The 23,277-nt window shown below is 44.1% G+C and overlaps 1 protein-coding gene across 1 annotated transcript in view; it reads left to right on the plus strand.

Annotated features, from left to right (window-relative positions):
- Nucleotides 1–1,516: 1,516 nt before the first annotated feature.
- The window catches only part of LOC123328868 (ATP-binding cassette sub-family C member 4), a gene marked incomplete in the record, with an annotated part of 1,148,417 nt that continues 1,126,656 nt past the window's right edge, over nt 1,517–23,277 (plus strand). Inside the window, 4 exon segments of the mRNA XM_045162484.1 lie at nt 1,517–2,007; nt 8,376–8,486; nt 9,036–9,156; nt 15,772–15,996. Of these exon segments, the coding sequence (XP_045018419.1) occupies nt 1,934–2,007; nt 8,376–8,486; nt 9,036–9,156; nt 15,772–15,996 (531 nt within the window).

The raw sequence follows: 23,277 nt of genomic DNA on the forward strand, positions 1-23,277 counted from the left end.
TGTTTGAATATATTAAGAGTTTCTTTAAAATCAATTTCTCCTCTGGCATTAAGGTATAGTTGACAAATATTATATAAATGTAGATGTTCAACCTGATGACTTGATTTACATATACATTGTGAAATATTCATCACAACTGAGAGTCAATTCCTAGGTAGATTGATAAGTCCAGGGTCCCCGAGGAGGAGAAAGGGGTCCAGAGCCCTCAAGAAGAGGAAAGGGGTCTGGGGCTCTCAAGGAGAAAAAGACAAACTTTTTTCCTACCTTGCTTTATCGTAGTCAATATAACAATGTAGCTTGCTCCAGGACGTGTTTCTCCTTCTTGAGAACCTTCTGACTAATCCTGTCATCTTCAAATGTATATTGTGGGAGTGGGTCTGGTGAAAGTATATAAGGCCTTGGTAAGACTACTTAGTGGGGGGCACTCTCCATCCCCTGCCCCTGTCCCCATTCTGAGGTCTATGTCAGAAGATTTCTCTGTCCCTTTTCATAGTTTAATAAAACTCTGCTACACAAAAACTCTTGAGTGATCAAGCCTGGTTCCTGGTCCCAAAGCTAAATCTTCTACTTTGGAGATCACAAATTCAATACCATTCACCATAAGCTATCACAACCAAGCCAATCAACATGTCCATCACTTGTACTTTTGCCATTTTCCTTTTTTTATTTTTTATGTTGAGAACTACTACTCTTTAAGCAAATTAAAAGTACACAGCAATATTATCACATTGCTGTATACTAGTTTTCTAGAACTTACCTTTTCATCTTTCATAACTGAAGCTAAAAGTTGTCATTAATAACACCAATTTTAGCCAGGGTATATGGGAAATTATCAAAGAATAATATGGTGATCTTGTTGTAGGTATATAAATTTTGATCTTTTTTCATTTAGAGTAGAAGGGAAGAGAAACTGTTGAGCTGGTAATTAAACACTTAAGAGTTGGAGCCCAAGATTGTGTTCATTCAGTCCTGCAGTCATTCATTCATTCACACAGCGTATTCTAGGCACTTTTCACACACACTGTCCATCTACCAGTGAGACAACCATGTTGAACTCCAAACTTGGGTCCAAGACCTTGGACAAGTGCTGTCCTTGAGCCTCATCTTTCTTATCTGTACAATAGGGATAATACCTTCTTGAACAGGGAATTGTTAGAGTTGAAAGTGAGGTAAGGTCCCCAGAAATGTGCATATGTATTTTGTGACATATGTCACTGTAACTTATCTAGGTTCTGAACACATGATGAAAGAAATTAGGAGGCAGTTTCTCTCCCCACAGAGTCCCCTTTCTCAATCTAAGAGGGCAGCGAAAAGCTCACAGAGGTTCTCTCACAATGTAACGTGTGAGATGCTACAAGACATCTCATGTGGGCTGTTCATGCCTTCAGCCAGCTTTCTCCAGGCCTTCCCTGCAGCCCATGGGGAGCTTCGGAGCAGCAGAGGAGGGCAGAGCCTGAGCCTCCCCTCTTTGCCTTCTGGGGGAGTGCCTGGGCTCAGTACAGGAGTTTCAGTAGAGTTTGCAGCCAGGTGGAATTCTTGGAGCTGGTTTGTTCGTGCTGTCTGGTCCGCCTACCTTTCTCCATCGACGAGCCGGTGGCCTTGCCTCCCACTTGCATGAAGCTCCTGGAAGCTTTGGCCTGACTGCCTCTTGGTCCTGCGTCCCCACACACGGCCCTACTTCTCCCAGAGCCGTGACAGCAGGGCAGAGCCGGTGACCTGCAGGCGACCCCCACCGGAGGTTGTGTAGTTGCGGGAGGCGGAGACCGGGCGGGCTGTGGGTCCTCCACCCCCAGAAGCCTGCGGTTCTCCGGGCCCGCCCAGCAGACCCCGAAGGCAGACTGATCTTCAGCATCCACGTGGTCACCTCCAGGAGCAGCGGGAGCCTCACCGAGGTCAGAGCAGCGCTGCGCCTCTCCACGCCGCAGCCTGCACGATGCTGCCGCTGAACCCGAAGATGAAGTCCAACCCGCTGCAGAAAGCGAACCTCTGCTCGCGCCTGTTCTTCTGGTGAGCGCCCCCCGGCTGTGATACGCGGCAGTCATGGCACCCTCCGCTGCCCGCGCCTTTCGGAAAGGAGTGTGGAGCCTCCCAACCCTGGCTTGTTCCCCTCTGCACCCTGGGAAGGCGGAGCACGACTGGGCAAGGAAGTGGGGAGCAGGGGTGGGGAGGGAACCCCGTGACTTGGTGGCGGAGGTACAGGGTCTCTTTGCCTTGCTGCCGGCAGCCCCTCCAGAGCCAGAGAGCAGGAAGAGGGAAGGCTGCCCAGGGGGAATCACAGCCCAGTGGAAAAATGCCCTGAACACCCTGCCTGTACTCTTACTGGCTGCTCCTGAACTGCTCAGGAATTCCCACTTCTGAATTGAAGCGTCACACCCCCACCCCCTACCCCTGTCCTCAGCCCCAAGCAAGCAGCTTATGAACAGCTTCCTTTATCTAATTAGTGCCCTGGACCGTTGTTGTTCAGTCGTTCAGTCTTGTCCGACTCTTTGCAACCCCGTGGATGGCAGCGCTGCTGGTCTCTGTCCCTCACCGTCTCCAGAGTTTGCCCAAGTTCATGTCCATTGCATCCATGATGTCATCCATATCCTCTGACATTCTCTTCTCTTGCCCTTAATCTTTCCCAGCATCAGGCCCTTTTCCAGTGAGTCATCTGTTTGCATCAGATGACCAAAATACTGCAGTTTCAGTTTCAGCATCAGTCCTTCCAAAGAATATTCAGGGTTGATTTCCTTTAAGATTGACTGGTTTGATCTCCTTGTAGTCCAAGGGACTCTCAGAAGTCTTCTCCAGCACCACAGTTCAAAGGCATCAGTTCTTCAGTGCTCCACCTTCTTTCTTCTTTCAGTAATGTCCCCACCTTTTCCCACATGCCCTGTGTGACCGTGTGTTCCAGCTCCACTGGGTTCCCTCTGCCCCCATGTCTATGACCATGTATTTCTTTCCGTCTCCCTTTCTCCCTGTGTGGCTCTCACTGTATAACCTGGTTCCTAGTTGTGGCAAATTTCACGTGGGTAAAAAAATGAAAGGTTTTTATTTAATGATTAGGAACACTAATCTTGAACACGTTTTGCTTTTGCCTGGGACACACAGTCAGGACTGGAGGATTTATTTGATCAGCCCCTTTCCTTAGTGTGGATATCTCCACTTCCACCTTTGGGGATCACTCTGGGGATAGGGTCCCTGAAGCCTGTGAGGTCTTTCCCAATCTCTAGACTTCAGAGAAGCAGTGCATGGTCTTGATGCAGGTGGTCCTGCCCAGGAATCATTTGGTTCTGAAACCACTGAAGGGTCCTTGAGCCCAGAGGAAACACACAGATGAAAAAAACAGCTCAGAGAGTTGAAGCTCTTAACTAAAGTGTTGCATGTGGTAACTGGGGCCACTGACTATGTGGTCCTAAACCTTTGGGCTTTAATCATATTTGGATGATTACTAGTTGTTTTATTTCTGGACCCTAACCCATTTATATTTCCCAAATTTCTAGTATTTCCTTCCTTTATGGGACACCCTGGGGGATCTCCAGGGATTGGGAGCTCCTATGCTTGTTTTGATGGTGGTGTATTTAGTGTGTGTAGCTTCATCTTTTGGCCATTTGGTGGCCCTAAAGGAAAGAGGGGCCTAGAAGAAGGAATATGGGTATGGTTACTGTAAATAATAATAAAGTAGAAAAAAATTCTCCTTAACTTCACGCAGGGCAAGGAACTTTCCAAACACCTTCTGTTTGTGAAGTTTCAAAGTGTGTGTGCCTGGAAATGGGAAGGTGAGGACTTTTCATTGATTTCGGTAGGCACCCATTTCCAGTTTTCCTGCTGGAGGGAAAGGCACTATTACTGCTTATTTTATACTTGAAGGCACTGAAGCAGAGAGGTTGAGTAAGTTGCTTACCGCCACACAGCCAGTAAGTAATGGAGCAGGATCCCAAGTCAAGCAGTCTGGCTCTGAAGACGGTGTTCCTTGTATATGTAACTGATGTCACCAAATTGGTCTCCCACCTTGTGCTGGGCTCCTAGCCCAGGCTAAGACCCCTTTTCTTGGCTGAAGAGGTTGCTTTTCCACTCAGATTCCCACAGCCAATAACTAAATTGATGGTGAGACTGGAACAGCACAAGTTTTATTCAATGACCAAAGAATGGAGAAGCGAGAGCTTAGTTCACAAATCAAGCTCTCAACCCAATTTGGGTCAAGGTAAAAGCAAGCAAATTGAATCAAGAGAGGGAGTAATATTCATGACTTATCTGAGAACAAGGATGTGGTTTGGACCTGAAACTGAGGAAACACTCATTTTTAGTCCTTGTGTGGTTTGTTGTCATGACTATTGTCAACTGTCATGGCACGGGTGAGTATGCCATTTAGCACACTAATATATTACAGCGAATGCATAAATGAGGCTCAAGGCCTAGGGGAGGTTAGGGTTTTTACCATTTGGGGCCTGAAAGTGGAAGGTAGTTGCACAGTTGTGGCCAACTCTTTGCAATGCCGTGGAATGTAGCCCTCTAGGTCCTCTGACCGTGGAAATCCCCAGGCAAGAGTACTGCAGTGGGTTGCCATTTCCTCCTCCAATTTTGAGGTTAGTTAGTTCTAACCAGTTTTTATTTTTCTCTATAACTTCCTCTTTTGAGCCTGAGGCTAAGACAGAAGCAGGAAGTGAAAGTGAAAGAGTTAGTCACTCAGTCATATCCAACTCTTCGTGACCCCACGGACTGTAGCCTGCCAGGCTCTTCTCTCCATGGGATTCTCCAGGCAAGAATACTGGAATGGATAGCTAAAATAAATATGATTGTCACCTGGCTGAAGTCCCAATTCTCACACCCAGATAAAGACCAGATAAAACTAATGAGGCAGTTGGGGATACACAGACCAAAAAGCAGGAGGAGAATAATTGTAAGGGGTCCTAAGAATGGCAGAAGCCCAGGAAGCTGAGATTACCCTTTTGATACTGTCCCAGATTTGTTCAGTCAGGGCCCTTCTTATTCTGAGTATTTGATCAAGTGACTTTCTCTTTGAATTTTTATTGGAGTACAGTTGATTTACAATGTTGTGTTAGTTTCTGCTCTACAGCAAAGTGAATCTGTTATACATGTACATATACACACTCTTTTTTAGATTCTTTTCCTATGTAGGCCATTACAAAGTATAGAATAGAGTTCTCTGTGCTATGCAGTAGGTCCTTCTTAGTTATCTGTTTTATATATTACAGTGTGTGTATGTCAATCCCAGTGCCCCAATTTGTCCCTCCTCTCACCCCCTGGTTAACCATAGCTTTTTTTTCCCCCCTACTTCTGGGACTCTCAGTCTATTTTTTAAAGAGTTCATTTATAGCCTTTATGTACATTCCACATATAAGCAATATCATATGATATTCATCCTTCTCTGTCTGCTAGCAGTCTTCTCTACCAGTCAGGTTACACTGTCTTCTATTTGACCACTCACATTAACATAGAAACAACAAGAAATAGCTGCAAGGGCATGAATTCCTCCTTGATCAGCCAGCAGGTAATCAGGAACTATGCAGTGGTTGAGTGTCATATGGACCAGCGGCCCAGTGAAGATTTCATATTTCTAAAGTTACAGCTGGGTTCTTTAGTTGCCCAGGCCAATGTTCCAGTGCCCTTTTTGCTTTTGTTTTTGTTTTTAGTAGCTTTGGCTTTATAAATTGCTTCTCGTGCTAGGCTCACCAAGGATGCTACAGGGGCGACAACTCCTTCCATTACCAGTCTAGTCCAGCTCCCTCCTGACTAGATGAATGGCTCCATTTAGATGGGAGGTGGGGTGAGTGTAATTAAAATCTGAATGTGACCTAGATTGGGGTGTGTACCTCTTATAGCCCAGTAGCCACTAGTAGAGTTTTCTTGGAGACAGTTAATGACCCAATGTGGGTGGTCCTTGCCCCCAGGGGCCTCGAGGACCCTCAGGGGCTCAACTGTGTTTGGGTTTTCTTGAGTCATGTTTAGACTGATGCTGGCGCCCTTCCATCCAGCATATTGCCTCCACAGACCAGACCCCCTCAGGTCTGGTATGATCCTGTTCCCAGAGCCCTTGTGCATGGCCTGTATCTAGAGTTAGTCATGTCTGGAGGTGGAGGGCTCATTGGAAATATTGGTTGGGTCCAAAGCAAATAGGGATTTGACTAACACATACCCCTTTGCTGGGATGGGGTGGCAATGAGGGTAATTGATGTCCCTGAGCAGAAGCCTGGGCATGAAGGGGTTGAACTGTAGTTTGGTGATGTTCTCCACTGTTAGTGGAGTTCCTGAAAGTATCAGTTCAGTTCAGTCGCTCAGTCGTGTCCGACTCTTTGCAACCCCATGAATTGCAGCACATCAGTATTTATTCCGCAACTGAGGCTGAAGGTGGCAGACCCCACAGTCAGTAAAATTTCAGCCCTTATGAAAGTCTTGTGTTACATTTGAAAAGAAATTAATCGGCCAGGAAGTGATAATGAAACGTGAAACCTGAGTTCTGTTCACAGAGCCTAAGAATGAATTCCGGGGAACTCGCAAACACAGAGGCAAAGTTTTATTTTAGAACATAGAGATACAAAGTCCTCAGCATAGACTCTAAGAGGGGGTGAAAGGACCCCAAAAGGTGAGGATAATAGCAGTTTTATATCTTTTCTAGATTGATCTGTACATTTTTGGTTGATTCATGACTTAATGTAAATATCACAATGTCCAGTTTGTTGATTTTATGGCTTTCTTGGAACCCCAGTTTCTCAGTTTCTCTAGACATTGCAACGCCATCCCTTGACCCTTTCTCAAGATCCCAGACCATTATTTAGGGACCAAATGTATGTTTTAAGTGTTAATGGGCTTCTTGGAGGTTTCTCTTGATAAACTGGACAGCAGTTAATAATTGTCTTGTCCTGGGTCTGAATGTTTTATGACCTTCCAGACCAGGAAGGGATTCCTCTGAATGCCTGGAAATTGGAGCAAAGAGTGAGATGCTTACTTGAGAAGAGAAAATTTGACATTAAAAAAGGAATTAAAAATTGAAATTAAAAAAATCTTACACTGTCTAGCAATTTCTGCCTCAATTATAGGGAGGACTATAAGAAAAATCAATGTATTCATTTTATTTGGAAAGATGTTGCTTATCTTTAGGACATCTTCAGATGGTCGGGGTCAGAAAGAGGCTCATGTGAGGGGACTCTGACAGGGCTGTAAGGAGGTCAGGGTCCAGAGCCTGTTGGACTCAGGGCGGTGTATTGTAACGTGATTCCCTGTAAATTTTCCTTTGTGTTATTAGCTGAACTAAGGAGGTCTTGAGACCACAAGGTTGCATCTTATGTGAATGTGACTGAGGCATTCTTGAGTCTGGTGGTCTTCCCTGGTGGCTCAGTGGTAAAGAATCCATCTGCCAGTGCAGGAGACACAGGTTCGATCCCTGAGCCAAGAAGATCCCCTGGAGAATGAAATGGCAACCCATTCCAGTATCCTTGACTGGGAAATCCCATGGACAGAGGAGCTTGGAGGGCTGCAGTCCATGGGGTCACAAAACCAGTCAGACACGACTTAGCCACCAAAAAACAACAGCAAAATCCTTGAGTCTGACAGTTCAGAAAATTTAAGTGCTTTGTAGTACAGGAACCTATCTATAGCCTTATCCACAAAGGCCATTCAGCTCTATTCTGTGCTCCTGAACCAAGGTAACATTATTTTGATTTCTAAATGTATTTTTCTTAATAATTAAAGTAGATGTACAATGTATGTTCAGTAGACCACAAACAGGGTATTTTAGTTCAGTTATATTCTGTGTAAGCCAGAGTGACTTATCGACACCCTGATATATGTGTTTTCCTGTGGTCATGTATGGATGTGAGAGTTCGACTTTGAAGAAGGCTGAGTGCCAAAGAATTGATGCTTTTGAACTGTGGTGTTGGAGAAGACTCTTGAGAGTCCCTTGGACTGCAAGGAGATGCAACCAGTCCATTCTGAAGGAGATCATCCCTGGGATTTCTTTGGAAGGAATGATGCTAAAGCTGAAACTCCAGTACTTTGGCCACCTCATGCGAAGAGTTGACTCATTGGAAAAGACTCTGATGCTGGGAGGGATTGGGAGCAAGAGGAGAAGGGGACGACAGAGGATAAGATGGCTTGATGGCATCACTGACTCGATGGACGTGAGTCTGAGTGAACTCTGGGAGTTGGTGATGGACAGGGAGGCCTGGCGTGCTGCGATTCATGGGGTCGCAAAGAGTCAGACACGACTGAGCGACTGATCTGATGTGATCTGATCTGAAGCATATGTCTAATTTTCTCCCTATATCTTTGTATAGTTAAAATATAGACTTTTTTTTTAAACAATGTCCATGAACGTAGGATTCTAATTAAAGAAATGCAATTTGAATATATGTCACTCTCCTTTTAATGTTTAACAGGTGGCTAAACCCCTTGTTTAAAATTGGTCACAAACGGAAACTGGAAAAAGATGACATGTACCCGGTGCTTCCAGAAGATCGCTCCCAGCACCTTGGAGAAGAGCTGCAAGGGTGAGCACAGGCATCAGGGAGTACGGTTAGAAGAGTGAGAATTTCTCCATGGGGCTAAAGGCTTGTGGGGAGGGGCCTTTGCCTTCCTCTAGGGTCTTCTGAGCCTCTTTCCCTGACACTGAAGCCTCAGCCCTTCATGCTGACCCTGGGCTCAGCCCACTTTGGAGGTTGGGGGAGCCTGTGTTCCCTGTGTGAGTGGATGTGGAGGGAGCCCACAGCCATGGCCCTGGAGACCTAGCTCTGTCCCCAGAGGTGGGGTCCCTGGAGGACAGTGTCTGTCCTTCCGGGCTGCTCATGACCTGTGAATTCAGCAAAGCTTAGCAGGAACTTGTTTGTAGAATCTGGGACGTTTCTCTGAAGACCTGGTCTGGTGCTTTTCCTGGTGCTTCAGTGTCTGCACTGCTCATCTTTCGGGAGCCCTGCGAGCAGTTAGCCAGCATCTATGGGGAGCCACAGAGAGCCCTGTAGTGAAGGCTTGTCTCTGCTCTGTCCCTCCCCTGTTTTCCTGCGGCAGGGCTGTTCCTCACTGTGCTTTGCCTCTCTTCGCAGGTACTGGGATCAGGAAGTGTTGAGAGCCCAGAAAGATGCACGGGAGCCTTCTTTAATGAAAGCGATCATAAACTGTTATGGGAAATCCTACTTAGTTTTGGGAATGTTAACATGTCTTGAGGTAAAAGCTTTTCCATACAGTGCATTGATTTTGAGTATATGTGGGTCAGTCCTGAGATGGATGGACTGAGGCGGGGAGAGGGCAGGGATTTAAGGTCTGAGGGTAAATCTCATCTAGGAATCATGATGTAGATCAGCAGTTGTATTTATCTTTAGAATAGACAGATTCGTAAAGGGCTTGACCTCTGGAGATTACTATTTTTCTCTTAACTGATTAAAACATGGTGTAATGGAAGGATAGCAGCACTGGAAAGATATTTTATGCCATGTTAGGATGTTTTTGGTGCTCAATATAAATATTGAGTGATCCTTGACCAAAAGAGGATCTTACAACCTCAGGGAATATGTGTCCTGTGGTTTGGAGGAAGTAAACTTCAGAGAACAGCCATCAGGAGATGGCAACAAACGTAACAGATTCCAAAACAAAGGCCAGAAGCAGAGTTTTAGTAAAGCATTTGGACAGTAATTTGAAGTATAGGATTTATGTGGCAACAGCAGACCTATGTTCAACAACATGGAACTGAACATTATTTATCATACAAAATTAAAAGCACATTGTATTTCCCTCTTGACCACTTGCCCAGTCCATCTCTTTGAGAGAGACAAGCTTCATCTAAATTATTTCACCTGATTGATGACTGTCATTTATAATTTTATTGCTACTTCTGTCTTGGGTATTCCTTTGGACAAGGTGTATGGATTCATTACATATTCTAATGTATTGTCTGTAGATTGTAAGATAAAGTGAAACATGTACTGAGGATACTTTTAAGTTGACCTGTCTTTATACTTAGAAATGTCTCTTAATAGTAGGCTTCCCTGGAGGAGAGTTCTGGCAAAACGTGGTCCACTGGAGAAGGGAATGGCAAACCACTTCAGTATTCTTGCATTGAGAACCCCATTAAAAGTATGAAAAGGGAAAAAGATAGGACACTGAAAGATGAACTCCTCAGGTCAGTAGGTGCCCAATATGCTACTGGAGATTGGTGGAGAAATATACTCCAGAAAGAATGAAGAGACGGAGCCAAAGCAAAAACAGCACCCAGTTGTGGATGTGACTCATGATGGAAGTAAAGTACGATGCTATAAAGAACAATATTGCATAGGAACTTGGAATGTTAGGTCCATGAATCAAGGAAAATTGGAAGTGGTCAAACAGGAGATGGCAAGAGTGAACATCGACATTTTAGGAATCAGCAAACTCAAATGGACTGGAATGGGTGAACTTAACTCAGATGACCATTATATCTACTACTGTGGGCAGGAATCCGTTAGAAGAAATGGAGTAGCCATCACAGTCAACAAAAGATCCCGAAATGCAGTACTTGGGTGCAATCTCAAAAATGACAGAATGATCTCTGTTTGTTTCCCAGGCAAACCATTGAATATCACAGTAATCCAAGCCTATGCCCCGACCAGTAATGCCAAAGAAGCTGAAGTTAAATGGTTCTATGAAGACCTACAAGACCTTCTAGAACTAACACTCAAAAAAGATGTCCTTTTCATTATAGGGGACTGGAATGCAAAAATAGGAAGTCAAGAGTACCTGGGGTAACAGGGAAATTTGGCCTTGGAATACAGAATGAAGCAGGGCAAAGGCTAATAGAGTTTTGCCAAGAGAACACACTGGTCATAGCAGACACCCTCTTCCAACAACACAAGAGAAGACTCTACACATGGATACCACCAGATGGTCCATATGAAATCAAATTGATTATATTCTCTGCTACTAAAGATGGAGAAGCTGTATACCGTCAGCAAAAGAAGACCAGGAGCTGACTGTGGCTCAAATCATGAAGTCCTTATTGCCAAATTCAGACTTAAATTGAAGAAAGTAGGGAAAACCACTAAACCATTCAGGTATGACTTAGATCCCTTATGATTATACAGTAGACATGAGAAATAGATTCAAGGGACTAGAACTGATAGACAGAGTGCCTGAGGAACTATGGATGGGGGTTTGTGACACTGTACAAGAGGCAGGGACCAAGACCATCCTCAAGAAAAAGAAATGTAAGAAGGCAAAATGGTTGTCTGAGGAGGCTTACAAATAGTTGTGAAGAGAAGAGAAGCTAAAGGCAAAGGAGAAAAGGAAAGATATACCCATTTGAATGCAGAGTTCCGAAGAATAGCAAGGAAAGATAAGAAAGCGTTCCTCAGTGATCAATGCAAAGAAAGAGATGAAAGCAATAGAATGGGAAAGACTAGAGATCTCGTCAAGAAAATCAGAGATACCAGCGGAACATTTCCTACAAAGATGGGCACAATAAAGGACAGAAATGGTATGGACCTAACAGAAGCAGAAGATATTAAGAAGAGGTTGCAAGGATACATAGAAGAACTATACAAAACAGATCTTCATGACCCAGATAATCACAGTGGTGTGATCACTCACCTAGAGCCAGACATCCTGGAAGGTGAAGTCAAGTGGGCCTTAGGAAGCATCACTATGAACAAAGCTAGTGGAGGTGGTGGAATTCCAGTTGAGCTATTTCAAAACCTGAAAGATGATGCTTTGAAAGTGCTGCACTCAATATGCAAGCAAATTTGGAAAACTCAGCAGTGGCCACAGGACTGGGAAAAGGTCAGTTTTCATTCCAATCCCAAAGAGAAGCAAAACCAAAGAATGCTCAAACTGCCACACAATTGCACTCATCTCACATGCTAGTAAAATAATGCTCAAAATTCTCCAAGCCATGCTTCAATAGTACATGAGCCAAAATCACTGCAGATGGTGACTGCAGTCATGAAATTAAAAGATGCTTGCTCCTTGGAAAAACAGTTATGACCAACCTAGACAGCATATAAAAAAGCAGAGACATTACTTTGGCAACAAAGGTCCGTCTAGTCAAAGCTATGGTTTTTCCAGTAGTCATGTATGGATGAGACAGTTGGACTATCAAGAAAGCTGAGCACCAAAGAATTGATACTTTTGAACTGTGGTGTTGGAGAAGACTCTTGAGAGTCCTTTGGACTGCAAGGAGATGCAACCAGTCCACCCTAAAGGAAATCAGTCTTGAATATTCATTGGAACTGATGCTAAAGCTGAAACTCCAATCCTTTGTGCACCTGATTCGAAGAACTGAGTCATTGGAAAAGACCCTGATGCTGGGAAAGATTGAAGGTGGGAGGAGATGGGGATGACAGCAGATGAGATGGCTGGATGACATTACGGATTCAATGGACATTAGTTTGAGTAAACTCCGGGAGTTGGTGATGGAAAGGGAGGCCCAGAATGGTGCAGTCCATGGGGTCACAAAGAGTCTGACATGACTGAGTGACTGAACTGAACTGAACTTCCTGGTGCTCAGAAGAATAAGCCTGCAGTGCAGGAGACCCTTGTTTGATCCCTGCATCAGGAAGATACCCTGGAGAAGAAAATGGCAACCCACTCCAGTATTCTTTCCTGAAGAATTCTATGAACAGAGGAGCCTGGCAGTGTCCAGTCCATGGGGTCCCAAAGAGTCAAACACAACTGAATGACTATTACTCACTCAAATTTGGACTGGAGCCCAGAATAACATAAGACATTTGACAGTTGCTCAGCAAGTAATTGTTGACTTTCCCAGGTCACATATGATAAATGCTTTCCTAGGAAAGGATCATCCCCTTCCTGTGGAACAGAACCCGGGGTCCTGTGTCTGGGCTGGAGCTGCCAGAGCTCCCAAGATCACTCCCTTCCCTGGGCTGCCCCCTCCCCATGGGCCAGGTCAGCCAGGCCAGAGCCCCTGTGGGGAGGAGCTCCAGCTTCACTGTGAATTGTGGAGAACTCATGCACCCTCTATGCAGGTTTCTGTCCTGGGTGAGTTCTCATGAATTCTGCTTGTCTGGAAACCCTGGGGCCTTGGTGTGTACTTGTGACTAATGCCAGGTGCCTGGTTGGATGAGTGGCCTCCGGGTTTAATGTTGGATCATATCCTGGAGCAGATCTTTCTCTGCTGTCACTGGTTCTCTAGTTTCTCTTTGATACCAGATGATAAAGAGGCTTGAAGGCAAGTGGGTCTCAAAGCATAGCCCATGCGGGTTTTCTTGCTGTCCTGGGCTGTTGGTTCCTTAGGTGCGATTGCTAAGCCTCAAATGGATCCCGTCCTAATATGAGTCCTGGGTCTTGGCTGTGGCAGTTCATGGGAGAAGCAGACATAGAGGGAGAGGCTGCAGAATCTGAGGTTCTTCCTGAGAGGGAATTTGCCCCACTGTGGTGCTGGGAGTGTTGATTTCAAAGTTTTCCAGACCCAGTAATACTTCCTGCTGGGGATCCAGGAAGGCCAGGCCTGGGGCTGCATAAGGTGCAACTGGTAGAGCCCTGGGCCCTTTCAGGAGGTTGGTCACTGGGTGGTTATGGCGGAGATGTGGGAGTAGAGGACCTTGAATGTAGGGGCTCACCTGTGTGCTAGTACTACTAGTACTAGTAGCAGTAGCAGTACTAGTTACTTAAATTCATTTTATGAAGCAAATTTCCATGTTGTGATCTATCTGTACTGCTTATTGGTCTTTATATTTTTGATAATGAAAGATCTAAACTCAGCCCAGGATTTTCTAAAACACAAACGTGTTTCCTTGGTGACCTCCAGCCCTCTTTCAATTCCTTGGCTGCACAGAACACCCCATGGATCATCCATGATCCTAAGCAGTGTGCTCTTCCACCCACAGCACAAGCAGGGCCTCCCAGGTACTCCTGGCAGCACCAGTGGGAAAAAGCAGGGTGATGCCAGTCCAGGGTGAGGCTCTTAGGATTCTGAAATATGAAAACCTCTGTCCTATGAGAACTGAGGAGTATCTCTACCACTTGGAGAAACAGGTACCAGGCTGTGGAGCCCTCGCAGGTCAATGCTGATTAGAACAGAACAGGCAGAGAGTTCCCAGCACTCTGGCCTCTGTGTGCACCTCCATAGGGACTGCAGGTGGGGAGGACAGGTTTCCGCAGGCCCAGGGCTCTCAGGGTGGAGAGGAGGAACCTGAAGTTTCTGCCTGGGCCAGAGACACAGAGACCACCTCCCTAGGTCATAAGGGCTTCTCTCTGAGAGGTGAGGTCTTTACCTGCTGGTGTATAAGTGGGGTGACCTCAGAGAGCTGGAGTGGGTTCACCCAGTCCTCTATCCTCAGAGGGGAGGAGTGGCTGGGAGTTATGTCCTCTTCCCAGGATCCTTAGATGTGGCCCGGCCTTGTCCGGACACTTGTTCTTTGTCTGAGTCCACTTTTGCTGATGGTCTCTGGTCCAGGTGGAGGCTGTGGGGAAGCACATGTTTGTGTAAATCTTCCCTTTGGAGCTCAGCTGATGGGCAGGAAGTAAACAGAATCCTCTGCGTCCCAAAGTGGACTTTGTGCCTCTACTCACGGCTGGTTCCCCGAGAGCTGAGCGGTCTTTGCATTTATTCCCCAACCCTTTCTTCCATGTGTCCCTCACTTTGCTCAATCCAGGAGTCTGAGGAGTGGCTGCTGGTGGCAGAGATACTGCGGCTTGAGAGCAACCACTGAGGACCACACAGCAGGAGAGGAGGAGGGGGCCTTGAGCAGAGTGGACAGGGACCTGCCGAGCAGACCTGCTGTGTGTGCCCTGCTGGTTCCTGAGAGCATCGCATTAGCCATTAGGTGTTGGTAATACCCACAGTGATGACCTTGAGTTTTAAATTAGGGTTTTATATCCACCTTCTTTTCTTTTTCTAAGCATATGTAAGTTTTTAATATAAAGTTAAAAGAATTTTTTAAATTGAAGTATGATTGGCTTACAATGTTATATTAGTTTCTGGTATACATCATTAGTGATTTAATATTTTATACAGTACATGATAAGTTTAGTTACCAACTGTCACCATGCAAAGTTATTCCAATATTATTGAATAAATTTTCTATATTGTATATTATAATCCTGTGATTTATTTATTTTTAAAAATTTTATAGATTTTTTTTTTTTTGCCCCTGATCCCCTTTCCCTTATTTTATTCCTCCACCATGTTTAATTTTTTACTCCAAGGAACATTCCAACTTCTAGAGGGTAGAGACATTGAGGCAGTGCTCTCTGGAGCTAAGAGCCTGCAGAGCTGCCAAACCTGGTTTCTCTGTGGTAGTCCAGCCAAAGCTGGTTTCCATTCCGTGGATCTATGTGTGGAGTTTGGGGTAGAAAACAGTGGATGTGTTTGTGCCAGTGTCTCGGTTCATAAGGATTCATGAAGAAGGTGATGAAAGCGTGTCTCCCATATGTGAACCACATTGACTTTCTATTGGGCTGGGACATTGAGAGTATGGGGGACAGGGGCAGGCTGCCAGCAGGCTTGTTCCTGTGGAAGCAGATTTCTTCCTCTGCTTCTGCCACCTTTTTCTTTATTCATCTTAAGGCTCAGTTGGTATTGAGCCTGTTTGTGATATTTGTTGAGTATCCACGCTGTGCTAAGCACAATGTACTAAGGCTTTACTATGTTTGAATGGAAAAATTTTGCCTTAAGGTTAAACTGTTGCCTGCTTGTCTTATAGGAGATAATAAATCTGCATATTTTTCTTTTAAATTAGTCACGAATGTAGCGTTTTGTCAAAATGTATTTTAAACATGCTAATGATAAAAGTAAATCTTGTGTAAAGAAAAACTGACATTTCTAATTAAGACTTTTTTCTTTTCTTTTAGGAAGGCACCAGGGTAGTTCAACCCATATTTTTGGGGAAAATGATTAGCTATGTTGAAAAGTACCATCTTTCCGATTCTGCCGCTTTGCACGAAGCCTACGGCTACGCGGCAGCGCTGAGCGCCTGCGTGCTCATGTGGGCCGTTCTGCACCACTTGTGCTTCTACCGCATGCAGCGCGTGGGGATGAGGCTGAGAGTAGCCGTGTGCCGTATGATCTACCGCAAGGTGAGTGTCGCTCGGTACCACGGTGTGTTCCTCTCTTGAGGGATCAGGAACATTTGGGGAAAGTTCTCTGTAAATTACAAATTTTGTAACTGGGATTGTTTACACCTTCCTAGAGAAGTTTGCTTTTGCATCAAGCCAAGTTTGTTGTTGCTGAAGCAAACTTTACCAATAAATAAAGAAATGTTTTCTTTTGAGATCGTGTGGACTGTCCTTGGCAATTTTTAGCCATAGGCTGTCACATAATAACCACTAAATTTGTACTGTAAAATATTAAATTAATATTCAAGAATAAGTATGAAAAGTATCAAGTTGATTTTCAATGTCTTCATGCCCAATTCCCATAGTGCTGTTTATGGAAATTTTTTGTTGTCATTCATTAATACTTTCAGGTACATCAAATTTGTATTTAAAAGTGAGCTTCAGAGATTGGATCTATCAAACTATATCTAAGAGCAGAGAATGTATTTGATAAAGGGACTGATTCTAATTTTAAAAGACCCATCTAATTATATTCAATATAATTATGTTTGCTAGGGAAAAATATAAAGAGAATTCATGCTACATATAGACTCACTCCTTATATTTTATAGATAATTTTTGTTAATTGTATGAAAGAAAATAGGATATTTGAGATGAAACTTGAAATTTTACATTGTTTTATGAATTCTAGAGATAATTTGTTGCTCTTCATTTAAATTATTTTAATACAATATTTCCTTTTATTTTTAGTATGCATTGTAGCAGTTTTAATAAGAACTGATTTAATGTGTTTAGTGATTTTGTATTGAGGAATGCCATGAAATTAGTCCATAGTTTACCCTTGTCTAAACTAGTATAAAAAGAGTGAAGCTTTCAGGTATCTTTACAAAGGTATTGCCACAGATATATCAGTGTCAAGAGCTGAAGGGCTCTGTATAAACTTGATCCTGGATATGTCTTTGCCTTAGACTGTTTAAAAAAAAAATCTTTATTTGACTGTATTGTATCCTTGAAATTTTCAAAGAGAGTAGATCTTAAATGTTCTCACCACACATGTTAAATAGGATAACTATATTAGGTAGTGGATACTTTAAGTGGTTTTACTACAGTAACCATTTCCCAGTGTGTATTTATACCCAAGTATCATGTTGTAACCTTAAACATATGCAGTTTTTATTAATAAATAAACTCCTCATTGAAAGACAAAACCAAGCAGCTTAAATTGAAAATATTGCTTCTTTACCTGGCTGCTGCTTATCTAGAGCTTCTGCTTCTTCAGAATACTTTTTTCAGCAGGAAGTGAGATGTCTTCTCATTTTTCCTTGAGCAGAGTGTTGTACTTTTCAGGATTGTGTGAAACTGGGGACCTGGCATCTCACTGTCTTGTCTGACAACAGCATCTGAGCTGCTTTCCTTCTGGGTGATGTGGAAATTGCAACTGTGCCCGCAAACTGCAGTCAGAGGTCTTTACTGTCATTTATCATCATCTTTGTTATTCTGTTTTGTCTTTAATCATTTAGGAGATGGATACTCAGATTTCCCCACAAATTGGCTAAATGTTTGTCTTTCCAGATCATACTTAACTCTCATAATAGTTGCGAAATTTTACCTGAACCGTGTTGTGAAAGCTTAAGTTAGGGGTAAGGTGATGGTTTACTCAAAGCTCACTCTGCTGCACAGGTGAGCCATTGTCTACCTGTGTTTCTTCCTCTTCCCACCACACTGGAATCTTGCCTTTGGGAAATGTGATCTGACCTGGCACATTGGCTTATGTGAAGGTAAATATCTCCCAAGAAGTTCATTTACTGCCTTGATTTTACCTAAATGTTGGCCCTATATGAAGTCAGGACTTATGGGGATTATAACATAGACATAACTTGAAATTCCAGAAACCTGGAAAAGACAAATTTCCTCACGCACAGCCTTGCATCTAGAGTCCTGCTGGGGTGCAGAAACAAGACACTTCTTTTCAGGTTACAGGTGGGCTGATTCTGTAGGGCACAGCTGGTGTTGCCGAGCAGCTCTGAAAGGCCCCTCTGAACTTCCATGGTTCATGCTCAGGCCCCACCTCCTGATCCCTGGTCCTGGGGAGGAATCAGATTGGGCATTAGAAATGGAGTGGTTGCTAAGCCCGTAGCCATAGTTTGTTCTGACCATGGATTCCAGGCTGGGGCAGGTCTCCAGGCGGTCTCTAAGGCTGCACATATTCCACTCCTAAAATGGCCCATTCAGCATTTTGTGCTCTTTGCAGCTGAATTTTGAATGATTGTGAAGGAGGTATCGTATATAAAAATGACTTGCCATTTCCACAGCTTTGGTAAAATTACCTCTGGCTTTTGATCATTGTTTTTGTTGTTGTGGTGGTGGTAAAATACTCCCAGTGTAAAGTTGACCGTTTTCACTCCCTTTAAGTACAGCATCTAGTGACATTAGGCACACTCACATTGTTGTGCAGCCATCACCATTATTCATCTCTGGAACTTTTTCTTTTTCCCAAACTGAACCTCTGCATCCATTAAACACTAACTCCCCAACCCCTCTCCCCACACCCAGCACCATTCTACTTCTTATCTCTGTGAATTTGAGTACTTTAGTACTTCATGTAAGTGGAATCATACAGCGTTTGTCATTTTATGTGAGGCTTATGTTCTGTAGCATGATGTCTTCAAGGTTCATCCATATTGTGGCACGTGTTAGAATTTAATTCCTTTTTAAGGCTCGATAATCTTCCACTATAGGCCTATGCAACATTCTGTGTGTTTGCTCATCTGTCAATGGACAGTTGTTTCCACCTTTTAGCTATTGTGAACATTGCTGCTGTGAATATGAGCGTACAAATTGTCTGTTCAAGGCTGTGTTTTAGTTTTCTTGAGTGTACCCTTAGTAGTGTAATTGCTGTATTGTATGCTAATGTCATGTTTAATTTTTGAGGAACTTCCGTATTCTCTTCCATTGTGGTTATATCATTTTACCTTCTCACTTGATCATTGTTTTCTTCTTCACTTGAGGAGTAAAGAAAAAGTTTCTTATGAAGTATAACATTTTGTTTGGATCAGTGGCTCTAGTTGGTGGTCTGTTGAAGCAGCTCCTGGTATCTTTTCAGCTTCCTCAGATCTCTAGGGCATTTATCTTACTAAATAAAGGGAATGAGCAACACAGGTTGTGTATTTTGTAAAATCAGCAGACTGGCATCAAGACCACAGTTTCCTCACAGGAACAGTGTTTTGAACATCATACTTGCTCATTTCAGAATGAAGAAACTAAGCCCAAAGTGTTTAAATATTGTTACCCACAGAATGAATGATTGAATCCTAGTCTCTGAATTTCTTTCCTAAGGCAACCTCTCCAGTCTCATCCAATTTGGCTAAAAATTACTTAGTTGGCTCCTAAGTCTAAACCTATACCCTTTAACCTTCAGACAGGTGCAAGTTCACTGAAACAGGGGGTGGATTTTTCTTTTACCTTCCTGCTCCTCCCTTTGCTGTCCTTGTGGTTGGGGCTGCCGCCACACTGAGGAGTTAGAGGCTGAAGAAGGGTCCCTAGAGCCCTGCTGTCAGGGGTCATCCTGCTCCTGCGACACCACTCAAGACCCCTGGAACACATGCTCCATTGTGTTATGTTCTAAGATGACTTGGTGTCACCTTAGGAATCCGGATCTCTGTCTCCCTCTCTCATTTCAGGCCCTTCGCCTGAGTAGCTCAGCCATGGGAAGACCACCACAGGCCAGATAGTCAACCTGCTGTCAACGATGTGAACAGGTTTGACCAGGTGAGCTGCCCCTGAGGGATCCTCTTCCGTTTCCTGTTTTTCTCACTGGGTTCAGCTTATTGGGATGCCAAGGTGCCAGGGTTTGGTGTCAGCCAGGGTTCTGTTGAGGACTGTAAGACAAGGTTCTATTTATCCAACTTTCACTTCTCTGTGTACAAATTCGATTGTATATATATATTGTTCATAAGTGAGAGTTTTGTTTTCTGAATAATAAATGGCAGCACTGTTCTTGCCCAGCTTGGTTAGTGTCCTAAGGGGTCCTTCTGGAGGCGGCCCTTCTTGGCACAGTGGTGTAGGTGTTTGCTGAACTGTCTTCCTCCTCCTCTAGGTGATGAAGGCCTGAGGTCAGGGATTGTTTTTTCCCCTGCACCCTGTTCAGTGCCTGCTGCATAGGGAGCCTTCAAGTGGTGGTCCCCGACACAACCTCCTCTCTGCTGTCCCCACACACTCTTTTTCCAATGACCTTAAGCATAGATCAAATGACCCGGAACATCATAGCTGTTGGTCAGATCTGTGTTATAGTAGACACTTCTCTTTTCCAGTATTCATTCATCAAAACATGAAGTAAGGCCCTCACTCACTTTCAGGGATGAATAAAGCTTAGTTTCTGCCCTATAGAAGCCACAGTCTATCAGGGAGGTAAATACACAAGTAATTACTGCAGAGAGCAGTAGGTACCATAATACAGGCTTTCCTGGGATGCTGGGGAGCCCAGGGAGATGGGGGCTAAACTCTGGGATGGAGAGCATTTGGAGAAGCCCTGAGTCATCTGTGTTGTGGTCAAAATCCACATCTTCCTTCATTGCTGCTGGTCTGATTCTCCCAGGACATCCCTGAAGTCAGCCCTGTGCTGCCTGAAACAGTGTCATCTGGGGTGGACACTTGGATTTCTGCTTTAGCAGGTTTAAAACCCAGTGAGGTCATTTCTATTTAGGTTTTCTGCTTGTTCCTTCAGAGAATATTGTCTCTATACTCTGTCCTTAATGGCTTTTATACCATCCCAAGAGAGGCTATGCTAAAGAATGTTCAAACTACTGCACAATTGCACTCATGTCACATGCTAGTAAAGTAATGCTCAAAATTCTCCAAGCCAGGCCTCAGCAATACATGAACTGTGAAATTCCAGATGTTCAAGCTGGTTTTAGAAAAGGCATCGGACCAGAGATCAAATTGCCAACATCTGCTGGATCATCGAAAAAGCAAGAGAGTTCCAGAAAAACATCTATTTTACTCTATTGACTATGCCAAAGCCTTTGACTGTGTGGATCACAATAAACTGTGAAAATTCTGAAAGAGATGAATACCAGACCACATGACATGCTCTTGAGAAACCTGTATGCAGGTCAGGAAGCAACAGTTAGAACTGGACATGGAACAACAGACTGGTTCCAAATAGGAAAAGGAGTAATGTCACCCTGCTTATTTAACTTATATGCAGATACATCATGAGAAACGCTGGGCTGGAAGAAGCACAAGCTGGAATCAAGATTGCCAGGAGAAATATTAATAACCTCAGATATGTAGATGACACCACCCTTATGGCAGGAAGTGAAGAAGAACTAAAGAGCCTCTTGATGAAAGTGAAAGAGGAGAGTGAAAAAGTTGGCTTAAAGCTCAACATTCAGAAAACTAAGATCATGGTATCCAGTCCCATCACTTCATGGCAAATACAGTGGCTGATTTTATTTTTCTGGGATCCAAAATCACTGCAGATGGTGACTGGAGCCATAAAATTAAAAGACACTCCTTGGAAGGAAAGTTATGACCAACCTATATAGCAGATCTTTGTCAACAAAGGTCTGTCTAGTCAAGGCTATGGTTTTTCCAGTGGTCATGTATGGATGTGAGAGTTGGACTATAAAGAAAGCTGAGTGCCAAAGAATTGATGCTTTTGAACTGTGGTGTTGGAGAAGACTCTTGAGAGTCCCTTGCCTGCAAGGAGGTCCAACCAGTCCATCCTAAGGAGATCAGTCCTGGGTGTTCATTGGAAGGACTGATGTTGAAGCTGAAACACCAATACTTTGGCAACCTGATGTGAAGAGCTTACTCATTTGAAAAGACCCTGATGCTGGGAAAGATTGAAGGCAGGAGAGAAGGGGATGACAGAGGATGAGATGGTTGGATGGCTCACCGACTTAATGGACATGAGTTTGGGTAAACTCCGGGAGTTAGTAATTTACAGGGAGGCCTGGTGTGGTGCGGTTCATGGGGTCACAAAGAGTCGGACAGGACTGAGCAACTGAACTGAAGAAGGCTTTGTTTTTCTTTCTCTTTAAGGTAACGATGTTCTTGCACTATCTGTGGGTGGGGCCACTGCAGGCTGTCGCAGTGACTGCCCTGCTCTGGATGGAAATAGGAATATCATGTCTTGCCGGGATGGCGGTTCTCATTATTCTTCTGCTTTTGCAAAGCTGCTTTGGGAAGTTGTTTTCATCACTCCGGTAAGAGAAACACTTCTTTTAAAAATTGATAATACGTAATTGGTAACATCCACAGTTGCTTGATGCTTTTGTTCAAAAACAAGACAAATGCCTTCTCTAGTCTCTTTGTGTGAGTTGTAGACCCTGCAGGCTTAGCCAGTGGAAGCTCCAGCCTTAAACTGAAGGCTGATCCTGAAACAGGAACAGGGAAGGCAGTCACTGGGTCCTCTTGGCACTGTGTCTAAAAAGTAGAGTGTTCTTCATCAGAATTTACCCATGTCTGACTTATTTAAGTATTGGTAAATAATAATAATCTTGTAGCCCCATTTCTCACTGCATTATTTTTGTTATGCTTGTGTTGGGGCCTTTCAGGTATTTATTCATGTTTCCATTAAGTTATAAGCACCCCAGGGCCAGGCTGATCTCCATTGTGTCTTCATGAAGCCCCACAGTCACAGCAGCACATGTGATGGAAAAGTGGCTGGTGGTGAAGAGCCTTCTAGTGCTGAGTTAGACTGAAGCAGGTCCCAGAGGGTTGGAGGTGGGTGGTTGTCAGGTGATGGAGATATTGTGCTGTTGAAGATCACTGAGTTGTGTTTGTTGTGTGTGTGTGCAGTTCTGTGCTTGGTGTCTTTCTTTATTTGGAATTTCCTTTCCTGTTTGCTGGAGAGATAGATGCTCTCTATCCTTTGAGGCCCTGTTCCAGTGCTACCAGGTCTCTGAAGCTCTTCTTGTTCTCCTCTCCTGGTGGAATTAACAGCCCCATCTTTTCTGCTCCCCAGAACTTCTCTCCTATTTTATTACAGCACAGACTCTGTCTTCCTGGGTGTCTTTCTGCCTCCCTACCTGACCGTGACCTCTTTGAGCAGATGGTTTGTATCTGACACATTTCAGGTCTTTCTTAGCCAATCCTGCACTTTCAAGTTACTTCTTAAAATGGACTGAATGGTTGTTTCCTAGTTGAAGCCTTTTTCTCCATTTGTACTTTGAGTAGGACCTGCCTGTTTAAATGGAAAAGGGCTATAGAGAATTTTATTCCTAGCCCGCCCCCATGCACCCCCTGCTGCTGCTGCTGCTGCTGAGGAAAGTTGGGCTGTGGTTCCTGAGGCTCATC

The sequence above is a fragment of the Bubalus bubalis genome, chromosome 13 (genome assembly GCF_019923935.1).
Source record: "Bubalus bubalis isolate 160015118507 breed Murrah chromosome 13, NDDB_SH_1, whole genome shotgun sequence".
Lineage (NCBI taxonomy): Eukaryota > Metazoa > Chordata > Mammalia > Artiodactyla > Bovidae > Bubalus > Bubalus bubalis.